This window comes from Halictus rubicundus, chromosome 13 (genome assembly GCF_050948215.1).
Source record: "Halictus rubicundus isolate RS-2024b chromosome 13, iyHalRubi1_principal, whole genome shotgun sequence".
Lineage (NCBI taxonomy): Eukaryota > Metazoa > Arthropoda > Insecta > Hymenoptera > Halictidae > Halictus > Halictus rubicundus.
The window spans coordinates 13,336,539-13,360,737 of record NC_135161.1 but is presented as its reverse complement, the minus strand read 5'-3'; the positions used below and the strand labels follow the sequence as shown (position 1 = coordinate 13,360,737).

Below are 24,199 nucleotides of genomic sequence, written 5' to 3'. Positions count from 1 at the left end.
TTCAGTCGCATTTTTCACGTTCTTTTGCCTCTGAAAATATAAGTTATAGTGCACGATCAGTATACCGATGTTGTGGAAGCCCGCCGCCCGTGTCCTCAATTTTTACGCTTGTTCTGCAATTAATAATTAACCGCTAATAATCCTGATGCAATGGCCAGTGCTACGTAAGGATATCATCGTAATCACTTTTCGCCTGTGCCACATAACACAATGACATTATGAAACTTCATTTCTCTTTTTCGTTTACAGCAGATAATTATGAGGGCACCTACTAATTACACTCGTGAGATTTTCCATTCAATATTAACTCGCTGTCATAATGAAACCTTAGATTACTACTAGACTGCGGGTTTTATGCAGTTATGGCAAAAATGGGTAAGCAAAAATTAAAGCAGTGGACAAATTAAAAAGATCTAAGGACACCAGCCTATTGGTTTCAGCTTAATAAACTAATTAAGAGAAGAAAGAAATTTTTATTTCGCTCCTTGCAATCAATGCAAATAATTACTACATTCATTGACAGTGATTTTGCAATAACACAACAATCACAATATTCCCTAACTTAGCAAGAAATATGAGAAGATTTAAAAATGATAACAAATATTACTGATATATATTTTCGAGGCTGCCCACGACGAATACAATTTTATAAACAACCGTTCCCAGTACTTTTACGAGAAGACAAAGTTACTGCCATGTTTTATGGGATTTAATTTTGCAATTTTTTTGTCTTTTTGAAACTAATTAGAAACTTTTGCTGGTTGATATGAGTGTCTACGTAGTAATAGTATTGAATTCTCTTGCAATGAATTGTGAAACGTCTCTGGGCACACAATTGACAGCAGGTAACGAGTAGAAGGAGGAGGGTGCGTAACACGATAGCTATCGAGATCATGCAATTGATACCTTTGGGAGCATGGTTGAATGGACGATAGCCGTTCAGTTCGGATATGTCTGTTACAATAAACTGCAACGTTCTTCTCGGTGTAAGTGCACGGTATTCGACGGTCCCGCGTTTGCTGGCATTATGGCAACGGTGGAAGGAGACCGTCACGCAACGATATTCTGTATGGGGTGGGCTGCATGGCAGACGGTAGCATGGGGTGTGTCAATACCCCGTGCGGTGTTATCATTCGGAAGCATGCATGGCAGGTGTAGGAAATGACGTCACGCACCTCGGAGTATCCCCGTTCGAAACACGACCTTACTGTCTATTTTCGTCGGACCACCATGCATAAAAACTTCCTCTGGACTACCCATGTGAAACGTAACAAAGGATATCCTCGCCTTCTGGATTAACACACGCCGCCGCGTATGCAGAATAATTGCGAGTGCGATAAAAAACGAAAAATTCAACATTGCTGCTCCCTGCCTAATCGGTTTCAGACCAGGCTGCGAAAATTTATTGCAAAATAAACATTGTAGGACACAGATTTCCATCGTCCGATCCCTCGAGTTTCTTCGGAGAACCTTGACGAAATTAGGGCAGTCCTTAAAACTTCACTTGTATCGATCTATCAGCTCGATGAACGAAAGCGAAGACTAATAGTTAACACAACTTCGACGCTGTAGTTACTTCCCAAGTTCAACCTCGGTACACAGTGCGCGAGCAAGAGGTTAATGAGGAACATAATTTAATTATTATCGTTGCTAATCTGCGCCGGCTCAACTATTTGAATAATCGTATTCATGAGTTTACTTTCCTGTATCTTGTTCATCTTTACGTGCTCCTTAAAAATGATTACACAATTTCGGAATAAATTAGTTTTCACTCGCACTTCGATTCAAGACTTACGTGGACTTCGATAAATACTCCAATTTACCATAACTCGTGTACAGATCCGGTTCCCAGAACTCTGTATTTTTCTGTTCCTAAACGTTTTTAACCGTTTGTGGATTTTTTAAGAATGCTCGAAATATTTTTCTCAGTAAACTCCGAGAATTAATTATTAGGGATAGTGGGGGAGCCGGAAATTATTTGAGAATATATTATTAGGGACAGTGGAATAAAAATATTAAAAATATTTTCTGAGAAAACTTTGAGAATTAATTATTAGGGATAGTGGAAGAGCCTGGAACAATTTGGGAATAAATAATTGGGGAGACTGGAATAAGAATAAATTATTAGGGATAGTGGGAGAGCCTGAAAAATTTGGGAATAAATAATTAGGGAGAGTGGAATAAGAATATTAAAAATATTTTCTGAGAAAACTTTGAGAATTAATTATTAGGGACAGTGGAGGAGACTGGAACAATTTGGGAATAAATAATTGGGGAGAGTGGAATCAGAATAAATTATTAGGGATAGTGGAAAACCGTGAAAAATTCCAGGATAAATAATTAGGGATGGTGGTTTGCCAGCGAGTTCGAGCAAAAGACAGACAGTAACTGTAAAGCACGATGCTGTACTATCGCCCCAGTTGTTAACGTTACCTTTTTGGGGCAGTCCGAAGACAGAAAACCTTCAGAATGGTCTTCCTCCTCTGTTTGGTAGTCTTGAAAGTCAAGAGCGTAGCCGACACACTCTGTTGGCAAGAGGAACACCACACGGCATATATTTCCAAGCGTACACACTGCACAGAGTACTTGAAGTGTCGAACTATCCGAGGGAAGCATCTTCGCACGTGCACTCGAACCTGCTATTACCTTAATCGTCTGTTGCAACGTTCGTAAAAACGTCGATGTTGTCGCGCGTGTTGCGGAAATAATCATTTGCTGTATCGAATCGGGAAAATGGTCTAACCTTGACATAGAATTCCTATCCTAGAAAGTGAAAATTTACTGTTGCCGGCCACACTCAACATATTCAATCATTTCCACATAAAACCGCACCTCCCGTTATTTAGCTTCTTCTTAAAATTATTTCTTAAACACTAAATAACGCCATTATGGTAGCAGGTACAATTAAATAGGCAGGAAACATTAGCACTTATGAGTAATATTTTTACAGATTTTTTTCCAAGCTCTATCTCTTATAATATTAATTCTAACGTAAAAATACTGTCCATATTATTTTCTTTATGAATACCATAGATTACGAATACTTGAAATAGGAGTATAAAATAGAAATACTGACCCCGCGTCACAAATTAATAATTCATGACATGGTCAATATTTTTATTTCGGAATTACGTGAATAGTGGTCCCCACGCACGTATGTTCGTTCGCGCAGTGATTCGAAGTTCGTGTGGCACGCATGCAGTGCATAAATTCTCCACGGTACCCTAGGAGCAATTATAGCTGAACAGTATTTACAGTAAAAAGGTGGTCAGGTGTGAACTGTAATTTCGAGGAATAGCTGGTCATCTCGGTCACGACTTCTTCCCGTAATCTAGATGCTCCTCCGTAGTGAATTAACGACGTTTCATAATCTTGCCCAACTATCTCTGGTTTCCGGGCATCGGCCTTGCAGACCGCTGACCACGGCCGGATGTTCTTGTCTACAAAGAGCGAACGAACAACCGCGCCGGCTAGAAGTCACTGAACGGGGGCTTAGGCGAATTCGATGAGTTCTCGCAATTTCCTGGCGAATCGCCGAGTTCGACCGCATTTGACCGTGCAGCGAAAGCGCTTCCACTGGCAGAACTATTTTCGGCGAAATATTCTATCAAAATCCTGAATTTCGTGGTAGGAAGAATTATTTAAAACATAAATTATTTATTTAGTGCTTCCAGTGGCAGAACATTTTTGCCGAAATATTCTAGTAAAATCCTGAATACGATGGTAGGAAGAATTATTTAAAACATAAATTATTTATTTAGTGCTTCCACTGGCAAAACATTTTTGGCGAAATATTCTAGTAAAATCTCGAATAGATGGTAGGAAGAATTATTTAAAACCTAATTATTTATTTAGTGCTTCCACTGGCAGAAAATTTTTGGCGAATTATTCTGGCAAAATCCTGAATACCATGGTAGGAAGAATTATTTATTTAGTGCTTCCACTGGCAGAAAATTTTTGGCGAAATATTCTGGCAAAATCCTGAATATTATGGTAGAAAGAATTATTTATTTAGTTTTTCCACTGGCAGAAAATTTTTGGCGAAATATTCTAGCAAAATCCTGAATACGATGGTAGGAAGAATTATTATTTAGTGCTTCCACTGGCAGAAAATTTTTGGCGAAATATTCTAGTAAAATCGTGAATACGATGGTAGGAAGAATTATTTAAAACCTAATTATTTATTTAGTGCTTCCATTGGCAGAAAATGTTTGGCTAAATATTCTGGCAAAATCCTGAATACCATAGTAGGAAGAATTATTTAGTATGATAGAAGAATTAATAATATATCAGACAAATATTTGAATTAAATATTGTTTGATAGGACGGAGGAGGCTTTAGGAGAAAATGATTTCAGAACTGTACAGATAATGTCACAATAATTGTTGTTCTTAGAAGGTTGTAGGAACAATTGTTGAACGCTTGCTGTGACTAATCTTTGCTCGCCTCGCTGTCATCATTCAATTGGAGCATGCGTCAGAATTGTAACAGGACATGTACGAACTAGAAATCAACCTGAAATGACATCTCGTGTGACACCGCATGCAAGAACTATGACGGATTCTGATTGCCTATCCAATAAACATCCGAACTTGCGTGATTTAAGTCAGCCCAAGTGTCAAACTGCACTTCGCATCGTAAAATTGCTCGGATCTGCACGAACAAGTGACAAGAGAAACGCATTATTCGCGAAATACAATTTAAGCAAAATCGAAACTGAAAAGTTAAACTCTTTGTGCAAAATAAAAATTGTAAGAAACAAGAGCCAAATAAAATTGCCTCCTGACTGAAATATGACTGACCACTTCGATGCACAAACTGTGTAAATCCAGATTTTGGAGGATCGAAGGTTAAACTTCACCTTGGCAACCCAGAAATTTTTAACTTTCCGCTACATAATCCTCTACACCTTGACGAGAGAGTGTCAAAAATCGAGGTTTTAAAGCGAGGAATTCACTGGGTCAGAAATTATGAAAGTTTAAAAATTTTATCTGACCCTGGGACGTGACAACGTCGAACAATAAATATTTCAGACTTGACGAGCAACACGTTTCCTCCTCCTCAACGATTGCAACGCAATTACAGAGGAATCAGTTCCATTCACGGTCCAGTACACATAGTAACACGTTCTGGAGAAGTTATTTGCGGTTGCTTCGTTCGTACTCTAGGGGGTAGATCGATTTGCGAGTGCTCAGATAAAAGTACAATAGCACTAGTATAAATAACAGCACCGATCCTGCCGAAGATAAGTTTCACACGCGCCGAATTGCTGATGCGCTTCCCTGGCAACTTGGGAAACAAATGAAACATACCAGAAGAAGTTGACGAATACAAATCTTTCACTATTTGATGAGTTCTAACGCTTCATTAAAGAGAAATCATGAAACTCAAAATAAAACGCAGGATTCACGACATTACCAAAAAATTGAGGTTTCAGAAATTAAACAGAAATAAATAATTAACGGTCCATGGGTTGACGACCCTATGATCCTCCATGAACGAAATTAAGAGTGAGAAACAAAAGATAACGAACACGACAGCGAAAGGGAGAGAAGGTTGCCGAACAAATCAGCTGCGAACGCGATTAGGATGGTGCACGGTTCTCGCGATAGTGAATCAGCATCCCGAGGCACGAGAATCTACATCGTTTTTGTGTTACGGTTATGTGGTATAACACACCGATACCGTGGGAAACGAACTGCGACTTCCGGCGAGCTTTCACTTCGGTTAATTGTCCCTTCCATCGTTCCGTGGACCTCCGACAGTCTTGACATTGAAAACACTCTGGCACCTGTTAATCACTTGTCTAATTAAACGTAACAGCGTCGGACGTAATTGTCCCAGGGAGTCGGTCCTGCTTTTTCAAGTGGTTCATTCCTATTGTAAAAACGAACGGCTCGACGCAACTGGTTAGGACCCAGCGATACTGGTTCTGGAACGGGAACATCTTAACCAATTCACTATACTGTGGACACATAACGCCGCGTCAGCTTGACGTTGTGTAATTCATGTTTTTGTTGCGTTATGTCGTTGCAGTAAATTGTAGAAATTATCCACACACTCTTCACTGCTTCATTTCAGTCGGAATTGCTTGCTCTTGGCATTTTCTTATAATTAGATCGGGCAATATTTTCTGGTTCTATTCAGGAAGCAGAAGTCAGTTAAACTTCACCTTAGCAACCCAGAGATTTTTAACTTTTTGCTACATAATCCTGTACATCTTGGCGAGAAAATGCGAAAAATCGAAGTTTTAAGGAGAGGAGTTTACTGGTTCAAAAGTTATGCGTGTCATGCACTTAGATACTTCTATTTCTCTTTGAGAATTTCAGTAGGTCAACGGTACTATATCGATAAAATAGATAAAATTAGTAAATAAAATTCTCTTTATGAAAGAAATTTTCAGTTTCCCGTTTACTTTCGACCCTTGAGTACACACACATACATGTACACATAATTTTACAAGTTTTTTACAGGTTACGGTTTCACCGCAGCTAACTGTGATGGTATTATGTAAATATTATCGATGGACTGTTAATGAAACAAAACTCCGTTATGGTCTCGCTTCGTTTGCTCGAGGAATGAAGAATTTTCAGTCGTTCCAAGCACTTGAACGGGCAATTAATATGATCTATGTGGCGTAAAGTTCATCTGCTTTGGATACTAGAAATAAAAAAACATACTTGTTGATTCAGTAACGGTTATTCGATAATATTTTTCCTTGGAATCAACACGGTATCGCGACTTAGGAAACGCGTTTTCCTATTGTCAGTATCCGTATAATTATTCGAGAACACAACAATAGCATGAAAAGTAACATCGAGGAAAAAGAATGGATTAGACGCGCGGAACAGAAAGGATGTGCCTGCTATAGATAAACGCTTAAAAATACAATTTCAAATGCGGCTGATGTTACGTTACGGTAGAACGAACATATAAAATTCCTGATAATAATCTAATTCCTCTATGATACTCGAGCGCATATCTCGCACGATACTTGGTAAAACTACCGACGAATTAACGATCCTCCAGATGTTAATGCTATTTGATTTCTGTGCATCTTCCTGTTCCTCTGTTCGAGGAATATATCTTTCCTTATTTTCTTGGCATTGGAAGTACTAACTTATGTTTGCTACGGAAGCGACGACCATAAAAGTGCTGCGGTACCGGAGATGAGAATTTGGAAAGTTACTCGAAGTTACCCTTACACCCTTAAGAGCACCCTTATCGGACGCTACGACTACGGTGAGAAAGTATTGCAGTCACGTGAGAGGTGACTTAGAACCGTTAGGGGTTAAACTTCACCTTGGCAACCCGGAAATTTTTAACTTTTTACAACATAATTCTGTACATCTCGACGAGAATATTCCAAAAATCGAGGTTTCAAGGCGAGGAATTCACCGGTTCAAAAATTACGCGTGTTTAAAGTGATCGAACAGCGACTAAAATGTAGAGAGTCGGGGAAACGACCCCGTCACGGGAAGCAGTCTCCGCAGCAACATTTTCCACGACTTCCCGTTTAATTGTAAAAATTGCTCAGGCTTATTAAAGACAACTTCCTTCCCGAGGAATAAAACGAGCAGCGTTCGAAGAGAGAATGTAAATTAGAGGATGAGACGGTCCTCGAGGCAGTGATTTGAAATTTCATTCTGCGTCTCGGCGAGGATCAAGTGGTTCCGACGGGGAAGGAAGGAAAGTATAAATCGTTTCAAGGTAACCCGAGAAAATCTGATTGAAGCTGATGAATTTTCTCCGTGCCGGAGAAATCCGGTCGCGTGCCGCGAGAAAATCCGTGGAAACATTTTTCTTTTCGTAACCGGTTTTGCCGGGCACTTTCCTCCTTGTCGTTGCCATTTCACCGGGGTGCGCATGCTCGCGCGCGGTTTCTGAAACTTCCCCACGACGTTTTCTCCTGGCAATAAATTATTACGTTGCTCTGAGAAGATCGGTGTCTCTTCTCCTGTAGCGCACACAGAGTCGGACTAATTAACCGCGGGAGTCTTCGGCGTCTCTCGTCGCAGTAGAACACGCGCCGTCTTCTCACCGTGCTGAAAAATAAAAATACAAATTACGCGTCTGCGAATTAATACCGTGAAAGTGACACACTGCGCACCGCTCGAGGCCGACGCGTCTTATAGGGCGCATAAGCGAGCGACAGTGTGATCGCGACTGAAATGGATACGTTTACTGTGGGCCACGCTAGAACGGACTAATTGGTTCTCGGATCTCGTTCCCCGTTGCATTTATTGAAATACATGCATTTATGGGCAATTTGTTCCAGATCCGCAGTCTGCTGCAATGTTGGCAGCCTGCGCGACACGGTTCACAAGAAAATGCATTATTATATATATATATTTTTCATTATTTTGTCAATTTTCTGTTGATAGAAATTTTTTCAACGAGATCGTTTCTGTGTAACCAAAAATGCTGTCCAAGGACGCGATTATTAAGAGTTCAGTAAATTAATTGAATGAAAATTTGGCCGAATTCTTTGTGAAAAGAATGTTTAACGAATCATGCAATACAGCAATATACTATGATATTCATGCAATTATTTTCTCGACAATGGAAACCCCATTTGTCTATAACACGAACACACGTTTTTTCGTAACTTGACAATAATTTATTTGATTCCCGCACGATATGTGCATTCGAAACGCAATATGAATAAGATTCTCATAACGGAAATAATAAAAAAAGTATCCAGGATCAGGAAGAAGAGGAATCTTCGTCGTTTCCAATTGATTCACTAAATAAACTACAGTTACGTTGCATTGATTAACCTGCCACTGCATTCGATAATAACTCTAATTTAATGTTTGCTTCTTGCTTCTTTTGTACGTACTTATCTATTGAATTTAATTACGCCATAATGCCTGAGGTATTGCCAATTACACCGAATTCATATCTTTTATAACTTAATTTGTGTCGGACTATAATAGTTAATTTCTCGCTGAGCTTGCATGGAGTGTTCACGATGGAACAATTACCCAATTAACTTAAAAATCCACTTGCTATATGACACCATATATTCTTACCTCCATTGTTCAGGCGAAACTTGCATGGTTTCCAGAGTGGCATAATTCTATGGTAATAGTTATTTTGTAGGCGCAGAGGACATATGAAGGTCAACTCCGTGTTTTAAATTGGAATTATATACTTTTCTATGTAATATCGATTAGGGCGTTTTAAGACGCGTACGGTGACCCTACGACTCAAGGTCATTCAAGGTCGTAGGAGGTCCACTGCGATGAAAAATGCTCTGTTGTCAACACAGGTGTTAAGAGAAAAATTATTTTCTTTCACTATTCAAATGTTTGTCTTTCGCATCTCCTGTGGTTTATGATACTTCGTGAAAGGAAGGAACATAAGAGTCGCATGTGCTTCATTTGTTTCAGAGTGGAATTGAATGCGGGGGAGCCGAGCAGCGCAGCGCTAGAAATTATTTGCATACACGCGTCCGACGGAGGGAAGTAATCATGACAACTAAAGGATGGTTGCCACCGAGATGACCTTGAGGAAACCGACGACCACGTTCACGCGGCAATTACGATCGTACAAAAGGCGCAGGTTTAAGCACGAATGGCTCGCGTTCGTGTTTATGTGCCTTTTGACCGGGTGCTCGGCCAGGAACAATCCTCCACGGTTTCTCATCGACGGCCAGACGGAAATTATTCTTAGACTAAAGGAAGGCACTGATACACCTGTCGGTAAGAATATGTGGAAATTCCGTTCTGCTTCGATGCACCCTGGGGCCCATAGGCATGCGTTTAGGTTGCGCGTGCATACATTGAACCTTGAGGGGTCTCCGTGTACCGACTCTGAGAACGCAGGCGGTATTCAGTCATTTTTTACGAGAAGATCATCAAAGATATCAATTCGACACTTTGTGCGCGTGTTAATGTAACACTCGGAGAATATGTGGGATTATTTCTTTTTTTTTTTTGCGTGAAAATATTAATTTGATCCGAAGTTATGGCGATTTTACTGCAACGCTGGAGAATTCTTCTTTACGACTGAAACTGTAACGCTGTAGAAAAATAGATTTGCAATTATAAATCAGTCTGTGGCAGAACGAATGTATTTCAATGAGAAATTTCAAGTTTCCAAGGTTAGACAGAGAGTTTCAACGATCGCGAATGTTACAGTCTCGTAACTTCTTGAATATGTAGCTGATTAGTATCGATGTTAATTCAGTAAGTTTCCTGCAGTTTCACTATTACACAAATTATCGCACGGCAACGTTGCTTGCCACGGAGTATTAACATACAGTTTTACTTCCTTCGAGGTATGAACAGATACTTGAAGGTCTCCACGTAGCTGGAACATCGTTCAGCATCTTCATGATCGTCAGATGTAAAATTCAATTAAAGCTGTTTTACACTGAAATCGCATAAAACCTTGCAGCTAAATTATTCGCGAACAATGCGTGTAGAAGATTGCGTACTTGATGGGATCAGACGAGCACAATGTTTTCGTTACACTTTTAATTGCAACTTTCAGCTAATATCCTGGAATCTTAGCATGGTTAGATTCCTCAGAAAATTATGAACATGCACGCTTCCTTGGTGGATTTTCATCTGAATAATAATAAGTTGATGGGAGACTGAACAACAATTCTCGGCATCATACCCACACTCAAACAAGGGAAATTATATCTTCACTTTCGTTGTTAAATTAAATTAAATTAAAGCCTGCATATTTTTCGACTTAAAAGGTGTCCTCAGTTTCCTACAAAAGCAGAGATTTCGAGTTTCAAAACGAGTCCTTTATTACCGGACTATTTTTTTAAGGGAATATTGGCCATTTTGGGAAATACAAAATTTAGTGTTGCACTTTTTAAACGAGCTGTAGGCGCCCTTGTGCCATGAGCAGTCTCTCGATGCGTGTCACTCGCGTCCCCCACGATCCACCGTGTCCCCGGTGCGAGCGCGGTTTGTGTGCATTTCAATTAATTACGGCGTTGATTCGTTGGCGCATCGGTGATGGCATTCGTGCCGACTGATTTCTGTTGCAGGCAGTTTAATTTACCGGCTTCGCGGCGTCGATCCTGACGGTGACAGCCTGACGTTCGGCGTTAGAGACCAGCCTGGCAGCGACGTGATTCGGGTCGAGAATTTTAACCAGAACGAGGCCAATATTTACCTGAACAAATTGCTGGACAGAGAGGTAATCGATCCATCCCGATGACGATCTCCTCTTTGTCCCAATGATTCCGCTTGACCACCGACGGTGACGCCCCTCGGTTGCTTCAGGTGTCCCATATACACCTGAAGAAACCTAGACATCTACCGTCCTCTCAAAAATACACAGAACAAAACATTACACGACCTAGTGTCGTTCTAACCTATGAAAATAAGTACACAAATTGCCAAAAGGAATTAGTCCCGCTTAATTCTTTGCAATTTTATTAATTCCTTTCCTCCAATTCCTCCAATTGATTAATATATCGATGAAATTTTTCCGGATAAAATAATCTCATAAAAGAAACTGTGCTACAGTAGAATCAATATCAGTAAATCAGTGAGTCAATGATTGAAGACAGGAAAGTTGCAAGAATCGATGGACCTAAGAGAAAGAAGTGTACAAAAAAACGCGAGGCATTGATCTAGCCTAAAATGCAAATCCTAAGTACGAGCGTGGAGAGGAAACAAATAGTTCGTACGTTCACTCCCGCGTTTGCTATGTTTTCCCGTCATCTCGCACGAGTGATCTTCGCTTTTTGCATACCTTCCACGCGTAGTACCCTCGATCACGGTAACAACAGCGTCGAACGTCATTAAAGAGAAACTCCCGGGGGACGGAGAAGCCCGAGCAAAGAGAAGCAGCGCGGACATAGTGATCTACGACGGATCCAGCCGGTGGAACTCGTCATTTTGCCATTATTATCATCTCCCCTGAACACGACTGTTAAAGCGCCGGTTAATTTCCTGCTAAAGGATACGACGTCCCTCGAAATTGCTAGTCGACAACGACAGCCACGATGATCTCGGAAAATCGACACGTCCGCAAAGTAACAATATCATTCCCATGCAACCTAATTCCGCTGATCGTGTTCGACGCTTTCAAATTCGCCTTTTTACTTTCGCTCGAGGGATAGAAAACGTCTTGGATCAATTCTTCATTGACTAACTAGAATTTTACAATATTTCACAGTGTATTAGTGCACACGAGAAATAATATCTTCACTAGATTGTGGAGCTCAGTGCAAATTTTATCTTCCATAATTGGTGCTGTACTTTGAAAATATTTGTTTCCACTTTGCAAAATAATTTGAACCAATTCCACACCGTAGGAGCAATCGTACCTCATATTTCTATTTAATTCAAATTGGCCTTTTTACTTTCGCTCGAGGGATAGAAAACGTCTTGGATCAATTCTTCATTGACTAACTAGAATTTTATAATATTTCACAGTGTATTAGTGCACACAAGAAATAATATCTTCACTAGATTGTGGAGCTCAGTGCAAATTTTATCTTCCATAATTGGTGCTGTACTTTGAAAATATTTGTTTCCACTTTGCAAAATAATTTGAACAAATTCCACACCGTAGGAGCAATCGTACCTCATATTTCTATTTAATTCAAATTGGCCTTTTTACTTTCGCTCGAGGGATAGAAAACATCTTGGATCAATTCTTCATTGACCAACTAGAATTTTACAATATTTCACAGTGTTTTAGTGCACACGAGAAATAATAACTTCACTAGATTGTGGAGCTCAGTGCAAATTTTATCTTCCATAATCGATGCTGTACTTTGGAAATATTTGTTTCCTCTTTGCAAAATAATTTGAACCAATTCCACAGCGTAGAAGCAATCGTACCTCATATTATGAGCAATTTCTATTTAATAAAGAAATTATTACTATATTTATTCTTATTCCACTTCCCAACTTAAAATTGAAAAACATTGCAACAGCTTTCTTCTTGTACACTGCTATTTTTATCTATGTCAAAGATTTAGGGACGCCATATTGAAAAGATTTAGGAACGTGTGTGCATTATTTTCAGCTTCATAAAATAGTTGAAATAAGAAAGAAATTTTTATTCGACCCGTGTGTCCTGCAATCGGTGCAAACATTTTCTTATTTTTCTTATGGATTTATTTAATAATTCTACTTATATAGTGGGGACCAGTAGGAAGACCTAGTGACAGTTAATGGCATTGCAATGTTCTCTTCAGGTCAGAGACGAGTACGCACTGGTGCTGACCTTGACAGACGGGAGGCTGGGAGAGGGAAACTTTATCACGCAAAGTTTGTTGTTGCTGGTGGAAGATGTCAACGACAACGTCCCCATTTTTCGACCCCATCCGACGTCTCTGACAATAAGAGAGGACTCTGGACCAGGTATTTTGACCACCGTCGAGGCGACCGACGCCGACCTGGGCGTCCATGGACAGGTGGTCTACTATCTTCAGGAGCTCGACGGTGACAACGACGTGTTCAGCATTTCCACCGTTAATGGAAAGGGCATCGTGCGTCTCATCGGTCGTTTGGACTACGAGAAGAAGTATTTGTACCAGCTGAGAATTTTAGCCATCGATCGGGCGATCAATGAGAAGGTTAGTTGCAAAATAAACGTAATCTCTGAACGAAAATAAAAGTGCTTCGACCCCAGTCAAGGGGCAGTGCAAAACGTGGGAAGTAATTCACTATGAAAATGACCCGCTTCGAACACACCTCTTATCGCAACTGTTAGAGTGCTGTTTACGTCCTAGTGTAGATAAAAACCCCCATAATGCTGTAATAAATGTCGCCATGATAACCTTACAGGAACATGAAAGACAATGACCTTTCCGAAGGAAAATGAACTTTCATTCGTCGACCTTTATCATTACAGATATTTCTGTCGAAAGTACTGCTAAAGTAATTAAGCTGTTCATAGGCAAAATCTGTTAGCTCCACCTTTGAAAATGAAATAAATACACCTCCAACTTTAAAATTTTGTTACCAAAGCTTGTAATTATTTCAGGTAAATACGGGAACAACTGCGATCCTCGTTAAGGTTCAAGACGTCGAGGACCAACCACCGGAATTCATAACCATGACGCCTGTTGCCAGGATCAGCGAAAATGCCAGGATAGGAACGTCCGTTCTTCAAGGTCAGTTTACCTTCATACCGATCTTACTTGAAGCGGCCATAGCAAACGTATTACCTTTAATATCCCCCTAATGGAAGCACTATTGCATAGACAGTTTCCTCAGAAAACAAATTCACACTCGATGATAAAATATTGAAGACTATATTTTCTACACTAATTTAATATTTCGTACACAAATTATACGTGGGCATACTATATTTCATAAATTTCCCTTCCCAGAAATTATTTTTAATATTCTTTATTAATCATCTTTTAACTCCTGACAAGTCCCCTTAAAGAAATTATTTAACGCTGACAAAGAAGTCGGTTTTTATTCCGTATCAATTTCATAATGTCCAGCAACAAATGCAACGGTTCAACTAATTTCCAGTGCGAGCGGTGGACGGAGACAAAGGGATAAACAACAAGGTGACCTACAGTATCACCCAAGGGCCACGATACTTATTCGACATCGACGCCACTTCCGGTTTGGTGTTCACCAGGGCGCAGCTGGACAGGGAAGCGGAGGAGAACGCGGAGGGTGCGTTCGTGTTGGAGATCACCGTGAGGGAGGTGTCGAAAATAGTGCCAGCGCCATCAGTATCGACGGAAATCACCGTCATTCTTACCGATGTCAACGACGAGACGCCTAAGTTCCGAAACCCGCGATACAGAGCCGAGATTAATGAAAACGCGCCGTACAATACACCGGTTAATTTCATCGGCGACGCGATACCGGAAGTCTATGATCACGACCTGGTGAGAAGCGGAAGTTATTTCGCACTGGGGCCTATTAGTGCATTGCGGGACTTTGAATTCATATTTTTATAGAAATCATTTTTAATATCTCCGTTGTTTTTAATAATGAAAAAAAAATTGTTGCTTCAGTGGGGCAATTATTGCGACGGTGAAGTTTTCTTTCTCTAGGTTTGATTTTCCGATATTGCATTATTGCACAACAGCAATTAGTTAATTAGCTGATTACTACTGGAACGTTCGCAATCAGTCAATTTCTCCAATTTTCGTGTTGCGATCGAAGTAAAGATAGTTCGAATACCATTTACCATTTCTGTTGCAAAATCTCTGAATGTGCTTTCTAAATTCTTTTGTTGCACAACATTGTTACATAAAACGTTGTATCGTTCCATAAATAATTGGAATTAATGACTGTGAAGGTTTTGATAGGATTTGTGTAGGTTTGTCGTCACACTTTCACTGTTATAGTCTATTATGGCAGTTAATTGAACCGTCAATGTAATTTTGCTTCGATCAAAGGATATAAACTATTTCAATTAGCAAGAGTGTAGGGTTTTATGTAATGCTAATCATTTTCCAGGGAACGAACGGTACTTTTCGAATGTTCGTCGACGGCGATGATGGAATATTTGATGTTACGCCATCCAGGGGAATTAACGAAGCTCCTTTTCTAATTCGTGTTAAGAATTCCAGCAAATTGGATTTCGAAACGATATCAGGTATTTTAATCGATTTATTTAGACAGCAAACAATTATCTAAAACTGTAGAAAACATAGATCAACACGTTGAGTGCTGATGCAACGTCCACAACATTTAAATAAACGTTTATTTTCAATTAACTTTTGAATTAGCGAATTCCTCGCTTTAAAACTTCGATTTTTGGCATTTTCTCATCGAGATGTACAGGATTATGTAGTGAAAAGTTAAAAATTTCTGGGTTTCCGAGGTGAAGTTTAAATGTTTCAAGATTGAATTTATGTTCTATATTTCAGAGGTGAATTTTACGTTAATCGCGAAAGAAGTGGTGTCAGTTAAACCGAAATACAGCACGGTGCCAGTAACTGTGTTCATAAAAGACCAGAACGACAATTATCCCGAGTTCACTGAGAACATCTACGAGGTGTCAATTCCGGAGAATTGCGCTGTGGGAACTACAGTGGCGTGGGTTCAAGCGTTGGACAATGACAGCGGGAATTTTGGAACTCGAGGAATTCGATACACGCACGTGGGTGGCAGTATTGCGCACGCGTAAGATAAAAATCAGTGTAATTAATTGGGTCCCTTACGCTACAGAAATTAAAAGGTCTATTAACAGAAATAGGTTTCTGGCATTAAGTGACCACTGAAAAATATTTAACAGTTCGAAGGATCCTTCAGATTTCAAACTTTAATGAACATAATTTTGTTACTCGTAGATTGTCGATAGATCGCAAGACAGGTGTCATCACGGTGAAAGAGCCAGGTCAAAGTTTCGATCGAGAAATCGTGTCCCGTCATTACTTGACTATCGAGGCGAGGGATGACCTTGGCAAAGGCAACCGCAACACTGTCCAACTGATCGTGAACATCAACGACGTCAACGACAACGCGCCTGTGTTCTTGCAAAATAAATACGAGGCTGTGCTTCTGGAAAATCAGGCAAACTTCGAATCACCGTTGGTCGTCGAAGCTTTTGACATCGATTTGAACGGTTTGCAAATTTTTACTTTCAATCATTCATTCACATTGTTCTGCCGCATTAGCTTTAACTACTTAAATTATTCACGACAGTAATACTGATTCGATTCCCCATTATTACAGTGGACAAAGAAAATTTTTATTTTGCACACAGATCTGCAGCTTCATAATTAATTGCTAATAACTAGAGGGCGGATCTTTGTGCAAAATTTTCTACATTTGTTACACGGACCAGTTGGCTATTCCTTTTAATATATTTTTCTTTTCACACTCATTTTTATTATAAAATCCGCGGTTAGATTTTGCAGTGAACGGAATATAGCAAATAGGATAGAAAAGAATAATAATTTGACAATAATTAGACAATTGACAATTACTCTTCAGGTACCAAGAACAGCGAAGTGATCTATGCACTGGTGTCGGGAGAGTTCTCGCGGAACTTCACTATCGATTCGAAGCGTGGAATCATCGTTCCGTCATCACCGCTTGATTACGAAGAATTGCCAGTGAATCAAGGTCACAAAGCAGCGTCGGTGCGGCCGTTGAGATTGACAGTGAGGGCGAGGGACGCGGGCACGCCGAGTTTGAGCTCGGATGCTCCGTTAATTATTTACTTGAAGGACATTAACGACAACCCTCCCGCTTTCGAAAGGACCATGTACAAGAGAAGCATTCCCGAAGATTTGGCCGGTGGCACTAGCGTGGTCCAGGTATACATATATTTATACAATGTGCAGTATGTGTGCATTAAAATTGCATTATTTACAAAATATTTTTCACAGGTCAAAGCCTGGGACAAAGACCTCTCCTCGCCCAACAACAAATTGGTTTATAGAATCCAGAGCGGTGCGGGCGACAAATTCGTAATTAGCCCGGAGACAGGTGTGATTAGGGTTGCTCCAGGCTCGAATTTGGATCCAGATCTCACGTCCCCGAAAACAACCAGGTACAGCCTAAACGTGCTCGCGATTGACAGCGGGACGGAAATCCAGAGGACAGCTGACGTGCTAGTTAACATCACAATCGTTGATGTTAATAATAAACCACCGGTGTTCCTCGATCCTGGTACTGTTACCATTCGGGAAAATACTCAGGCAAGTGAAGGCAAAAATGACAAAAACTTGCTAGATTAGCTCTTGAATAATTCGATAATGAATATATGTATTAAAAATTATTCATTAGCGATGGTATCTTGTTTAACGCTTTTATCCCCTCTTACCCAATAATGGCACCGTTTCGCAGAAAATACTTGGAACCCCCTGTAACATGAAATGAAATTGAATTTTTATCACTGTCGACAGGCTCGGGATAAAAAATTGTTAATGAGATTGAGTTATTCGTGTCATCTGTTAGGTTGGATCGTACGTGCATCGCGTTGTCGCCAACGATCCCGATATCGCGCCGATTTTACGATATCGCATCGATCCGAACTCGTCGGAGGCGAGGAACGAAGAAGGGACGCTAATTAAAATTCAAGAGTACGATTACCTGTCTGCGCTCGAATTAAACGCGCTCGACGGGCTGCTGCGAGTCGTTAAATTGCTGGACAGAGAAAGAGTGGAGACGATCAGGCTGGGTCTTGTGGTCGAGGATTTGGCTGCTGTTAGGGGAATACAAACTGCCTTTGGTATAGCACATTTTTCGCTTTTACACACACATCACTTTTGAACTAGTGATCTCCTAGAATCGAAACTTGGATTTTCGGCATTTTCTCGGCAAAATCTACAGGATTAAATTTGAAAAAGTTAAAAATGTCTGGTTCCCTGAGGTGAAGTTTAACATTTGAAGTTTGGTTTTGGTGGTTTTAATTTCAGCAACGCTGAACATAATAATCGAGGACGAGAACGACAACAATCCGAGGTTCCGTAGACCGTTCTACAGACGATCGGTGACAGAGAACAGTAAAAATGGCGTGAACATTGCTAACATTGTTGCCGACGACGCTGACAAAAATCGTAGCATCACTTACACGTTGGAAAGTCCACAAGAATTGACGGATTTGGTTCATCTTGATTCTGAAACTGGCGAGATGGTAGTCTCGAATAAAATCGATAGGGAACAATATTCCTGGCTCAATTTAACAGTTAGAGCTACCGACTCGGGAATACCACCGAGGTAAAAATTACATCATTTACATTATTAAAAAATTACATTATTTCTCGCAGTATGCACTTTTCATGCGAGTTCATATTCTCGTTGATTACGATACTAAATATTTCGAAATTAATGCAGACAATTCTCCTAACTTTTACAGATCGAGCCTATCAGAGGTTTATGTTCAGGTGTTGGACGAGAACGACAATAATCCATACTTTGTGTCCGATGTTAGTAATTTAACGGTGCTGGAGAATGCAAAGATAGGCACAGAGATTGCTGTGATTCAAGCTAGCGACCCTGACAGCGGTGATTATGGCAAAATTACTTACCTGCTCGATAGAATGTCGTCCCAGGTGAGTATTTAATTCAGGAATTATTAAATCGATCTGGGAAGAAAAGATAATTGCTTTTTCTTTTTGATAGGGAACCTTTGCTATTCATCCTGAGTATGGCACACTGACGGTAGCAGACTCTATCGATTGGGAGGCTAAGCAAAGTTATGTTCTGGTAATTGAAGCGTGGGACAATTATCAGTTCGGTTACACTGCTGGCGAATCCAGAAACGCGTTCAAGCAGATTCAGTAAGTGGAATAATTTTCTAATAATTGCACACAATTTTCCTGCTGGCAATTATTTAAAAAAATTCTAATTTCGAGTTGCAAAGCATTAATGGCCCCACTAAATGTTTTTAAGAGTGACAGTGGCCGATGTCAACGACAACACTCCGATAATGGACATTCCGTCGACATGCATCACTATATCGGAGTTCCACGATGTGAAGGATCTAATTTTCGTCATCAAAACGAAGGATGCCGATGATCCGACAACTCCGAATGGTCGTGTGAAAATTAGAATTCTCTCTGGAAACGAATTAGGTGTGCGCCAAATATATTTAAATATTTTTATTTTACACGATTACCTTGATTTTTAGTTTTCAATGAATTATTCGTTTCTCGTGATAGGTTTGTTCATTCTCGAACAAATAGATTATTGGACAGCAAGTATAAAAGCGGCTCACTCGCTTCGGGGAAAATTTGGCAATTACTCACTGTCAGTGGAAGCACGCGATCTTGGCAGTCCTTCCAACAGAGACAGTCAGACTATGAATATATGTGTCACCGACTACAACGACAATCCACCGGTGTTTATTAGCCCTCAGCATAACACGACGATCCGTGTGCCAGAGGTAACTATTAACAATTGAAAAATATCCATTTATCACATTAAATATATTCATATTATTCCCCCTGTACAATTTGAATTAAAATTTTCTGAAAGTTTACAAAAACACCAATTGAGGAGAAATATTATATATATTCCAAGTCAATTATTTACAAATTTTAATGCAATAAGTGGAGGTAATTTAAATTGGTGTTGGATTCTTGAAATATTTTTCTAATTCTGTATTTTGTAATTTACAGAACGTAACAGTTGGGACACCGATTATCCAAATCGAGGCTAGGGACGCTGACACAGGCCTAAACGGTGACGTTCACTATCGTTTGAAACAAGATCTTGCTGGTCATTGGAGAACTTTTGGCATTGATGACACATCCGGAATAGTTTCTTTAAAACTCCCCTTAGACAGAGAAACTCAAAAATTGTATGAGGTAACTGCCATGTTTAACAACAACCATAATTTTTTGGATCCTCTTTTTATTTTTGTAGTGTGCTATTTCTGTTAAATAAAATAGCCACATTTTAACGCGAACAAACTAAATTGGTACTTGAATTTAAACATCATTTAAATTTAAGAATTTAAACATTAAGAAATAATTAATTTGTCCCCAGATCCGAATAGAAGCGTACGATCTAGGAACCCCCACCCCCCTAAGTTCGGATCTAGATTTGATAATCTACGTGCGAAATATCAACGACTACGAGCCACAATTCTTAGTGGAAATTTTCAACACGAATTTCACCGAGCAACAATTTCCTGGTACGGAAACGATTTTGCTACCTCAGACTGTCGATCGCGATGACGTCGACGAGCTCGATGATCCTCCAGCTCAAGTTTGCTACTTCATCGTCAGCGGAAATGACGATGGCTTCTTCATCCTCGATATATTCAAACACGAATTAACCGTACGTATTAAAAACACTTTCGCCAAAAAGTATTTTACAGATCTACGAACATTTATCGCAGACTGCCAAGACATTGGACAGAGAGCAACAACAGCAACATTTGTTAATTGTAAAAGCAACGGAGGACTGCACCACAGTTCCAACGAACGACAGCTTCATCGAGGATGCAACCGACACGACGCTGAAGGTCATTATAGACGTGATTGACATAAACGACAACCCGCCGAAATTCGTCAGCAAAGTATTCACTGGGGGCGTGACCACGGAAGCTGATTTTGGCACACAATTTATGCAAATTAAGGTATAATTATCTCGAAGCTCGGAAGGCTAAACTTTACCTCAGGAAACCAGAAATTTTTAACTTTTTTCGACTATAGTGTACTCCTCATATTAAAACTTGGATTTTCGGCATTCTCTCCCCAAAATCTACAGGATCGCATAAAAAACAGTTAAAAATCTCTGGTTTTCCGAGGTAAAGTTTAACCGCTTGGTATATCAAAATGAATATCAATAATAAGAACTGTAATTTGTGTCGGTCAAAGGCAATCGATCTAGACGCCGGTGACAATGCAGTGATCACTTATTACACAGTTGGCAAAATTCACATGACCTTGACAGAGGGCCTCGATGACATTGAGATACAACCTTTCCTTGTTAACAAACTCACTGGAGTTGTGAGTCTGAACTTCGATCCACAAAGAGGCATGAAGGGGTACTTCGATTTCATGGTAAGCGAATTCACATTGAACAATTAATATAAACTGGAACGGGAAAGTATGGCGTCAATGATATAATTATTCGAAACAGGTTCTAGCCAACGACTCCCACGGTCTTCAAGACACAGCTAGAGTGTTTATTTATTTATTACGAGAAGATCAACGGGTCCGGTTCGTGCTGAGGCAGCATCCGCCGGAAGTCCGTAACAGGATAGACACGTTCAGAGAGTAAGTGTACGCAATTGCATACCTACGAATTTCCAGGCGATAAAATTTTACTTATTCCTTTTCCGAATACACTTAAACCACTTTTGTTTATTTTGTCGGTGGCTTCGAGTGGGGGAAATTTCTGAAATTCGTAAAACAATTCCCTGTACACTTTGCACCGCGTGTACCAAACGGAAAATTGATTAATTTACAATGTTCAGGATCTTGGGCAACGTGACCGGAGCAATAGTGAACATCGACGAGTATAAAACACACGAAAATCACGACGGTTCGGTGGACAGGACGAAGACAGACCTGTACCTGCACCTGGTCAATCGACGTGACAATTCGATCCTCGAGGTGTCCGAGGTTCTCGAGCTGGTCGACAGAAACATCGAGAAGCTCGACACGTTGTTCAAGGAATTCAATGTTCTCGACACGCAACCGGCACAGTATCAGCCGATTATTCAGTACGAGCAAGCGGGGACGACTTTTTGGCTTTTGACTTTGACCCTGTTTCTCGGCGCTCTGCTAATTTTGTGCATAGCTCTCTGCCTTTCGCAGAGAGCCTCGTTCCGAAGGCAATTGAAGGCGGCGAACGCGTCTCCTTTCGGTAACTATCAATACCAATAGGATAATTTAATCTAGAATAATAATAGAACAATTTATTCTATATTATTCTCAGCTCAGTGCTCAATTTGGGATCCTCAATTGGAGCAACGCTCAGTCTTAACACTAGATTTACGGGACCCGTCAAAATGACGGATTCTAATATTTTTAAATAGCAAATATAGAGATTGTAAAAATGCATCCATGAGCAATTATTTAACAAATTCATTTCTTTGGGTACATATTATTTAAAAAATGGCTACGAACTTCGATCGATACTTTCATGTTATTCTTATAAAGTAATGTAAAATAGTCATTTTTAGTGCTCCGTAAACCTAGTGTTAAAAGTTCAGTTCAATTTTTCAATATTCAATTTTGGACGCTCGGCTGTAAATTTGGAATTGTTTGGCAGGCACGTCGGACGCAGAGTTCATCAGGGGTCCCGGCCGCGTTCCGAACACGAACAAGCACAGCGTGGAAGGCTCGAATCCAATATGGATGCACGCTTATGAGAACGAATGGTTCAAAAGCGACGAGTCCATTAGTCACACGTCCGAGCGTGACTCTCTCGACGAGAATGCGCTGAACAACGAAGAAATGATGAACGAAGTGAACACGAACCAAAGAAACGAAGACAAACCGTATTACATCGAGCCAAGAGTGTCTTCCATTTCAAGGTAGGCAGACCGATTAGGGTATTGAGAAATACTCTGGAGTCCGTTTCTACAACACTAGACTTATGATAGAAATGTGCAATTAATGAGGTTCGATTTTCCAGCTTAGAGAGTATCGCGAATATTCCGAACAACTTCCACCACACGTCGTCGTTGCGTCGGGCGCACAACACGATCGTGAATCCTCTTGGCAAGAAAATCGAAACAACGGAGCTTTAACCGAACAACGATCGTAACCCTAAGCCAACATGATTCATTATTCCAGCGGTAATATCCACGACTGCTGGACTACTGTAAATTTAGAAGCGTTCGTGTACATATAGTCATACCTCGTACAAACGATAGAAATATTTAATATTTATTTTACAGTAATTTTAACCGCGACACCAATAAATGTTATTTATTGTCGAGACATTGCTAGCCGTGACTTATGCAAATAGGCGAGCAATTATTTCAACGAATCTAGTGGTTAAATATACGTAAAGCCTGACGTCGTTGAACGTCCAAAGGAAACACACCGATGATCTCTGCACATTCACATTCCTTGTTGACGAGTTTTTGTACAAGTTTGTACATTTTCTGAGAAATAAAATTCAGATGGTAATGCTAACATAATTTCTGCCCTGAGTGTTGCATATTGTTGCAGCCAGGTACCACAGTTAAAATATATGTATTCATAAGTTGTAGATCGCAATGATTTTTGACCGTACTAATAAATGTTACAAATCCTTTGAAAATTAGTGTCCACTTAATTAGGAGATGTGACATCTATGGAAGCGTGAAGAAAACTAAGTGTGGAAGTTGATAAGGTAGGAAGTATACCTTGCAGGGGATGATACTGAAACTGTGCTTTTGCAGACTGTAAAATGAGTCGAAGTTAAAAATATACTCTGCAATTAATAATTCTCTAAATAAATGACTAATAGTTTCATTTCCAGCTTTGGGGGATGTTCTAACCCTTCTATTTAGAGGAATATAACAATATGATAATAATAAAAATAATGAAAAATATTTTTCTCAACCCTCATTTGGCATCGAATAAAAATTAATATACAACCGAAGCTTTTTTAAACAAAGTCTGTTCAATGAAAGCTGTACAGGAAGTTTAGCCACATCTCGTACGATTACTATCAAAAAGAACGATCGCTAGGTGTACAACCGACGGAGATAAAATCTCGGAACCGGCACACTGCCGAAAGAAGAATCCATTGTTTAAATGTAAATGAGCAGGGTGACCTCGATAGGTTAATCACACATTCAAGTCCCGTTCACCCTTCTGGGGTGCTGTCGCGTG

At 40.0% G+C, this 24,199-nt stretch overlaps 1 protein-coding gene across 1 annotated transcript; it reads left to right on the top strand.

Moving 5' to 3' along the window:
• The first annotated feature begins 9,408 nt into the window (after nucleotides 1–9,408).
• LOC143360262 (cadherin-23-like) lies at nucleotides 9,409–23,624 on the top strand. Its single transcript, XM_076798956.1, has 24 exons — nucleotides 9,409–9,707; nucleotides 11,015–11,166; nucleotides 13,184–13,564; nucleotides 13,975–14,104; nucleotides 14,475–14,842; nucleotides 15,420–15,558; nucleotides 15,833–16,088; nucleotides 16,256–16,530; nucleotides 16,902–17,227; nucleotides 17,300–17,611; nucleotides 17,871–18,144; nucleotides 18,332–18,632; nucleotides 18,772–18,967; nucleotides 19,038–19,195; nucleotides 19,308–19,489; nucleotides 19,577–19,800; nucleotides 20,036–20,224; nucleotides 20,406–20,699; nucleotides 20,761–21,000; nucleotides 21,242–21,427; nucleotides 21,507–21,643; nucleotides 21,844–22,235; nucleotides 22,644–22,908; nucleotides 23,010–23,624. Exons 1-24 carry the CDS (start codon nucleotides 9,491–9,493, stop codon nucleotides 23,122–23,124), a joined length of 5,709 nt encoding a protein of 1,902 aa, XP_076655071.1. The 5' UTR covers nucleotides 9,409–9,490; the 3' UTR covers nucleotides 23,125–23,624.
• The last annotated feature ends 575 nt before the right edge of the window (nucleotides 23,625–24,199 follow it).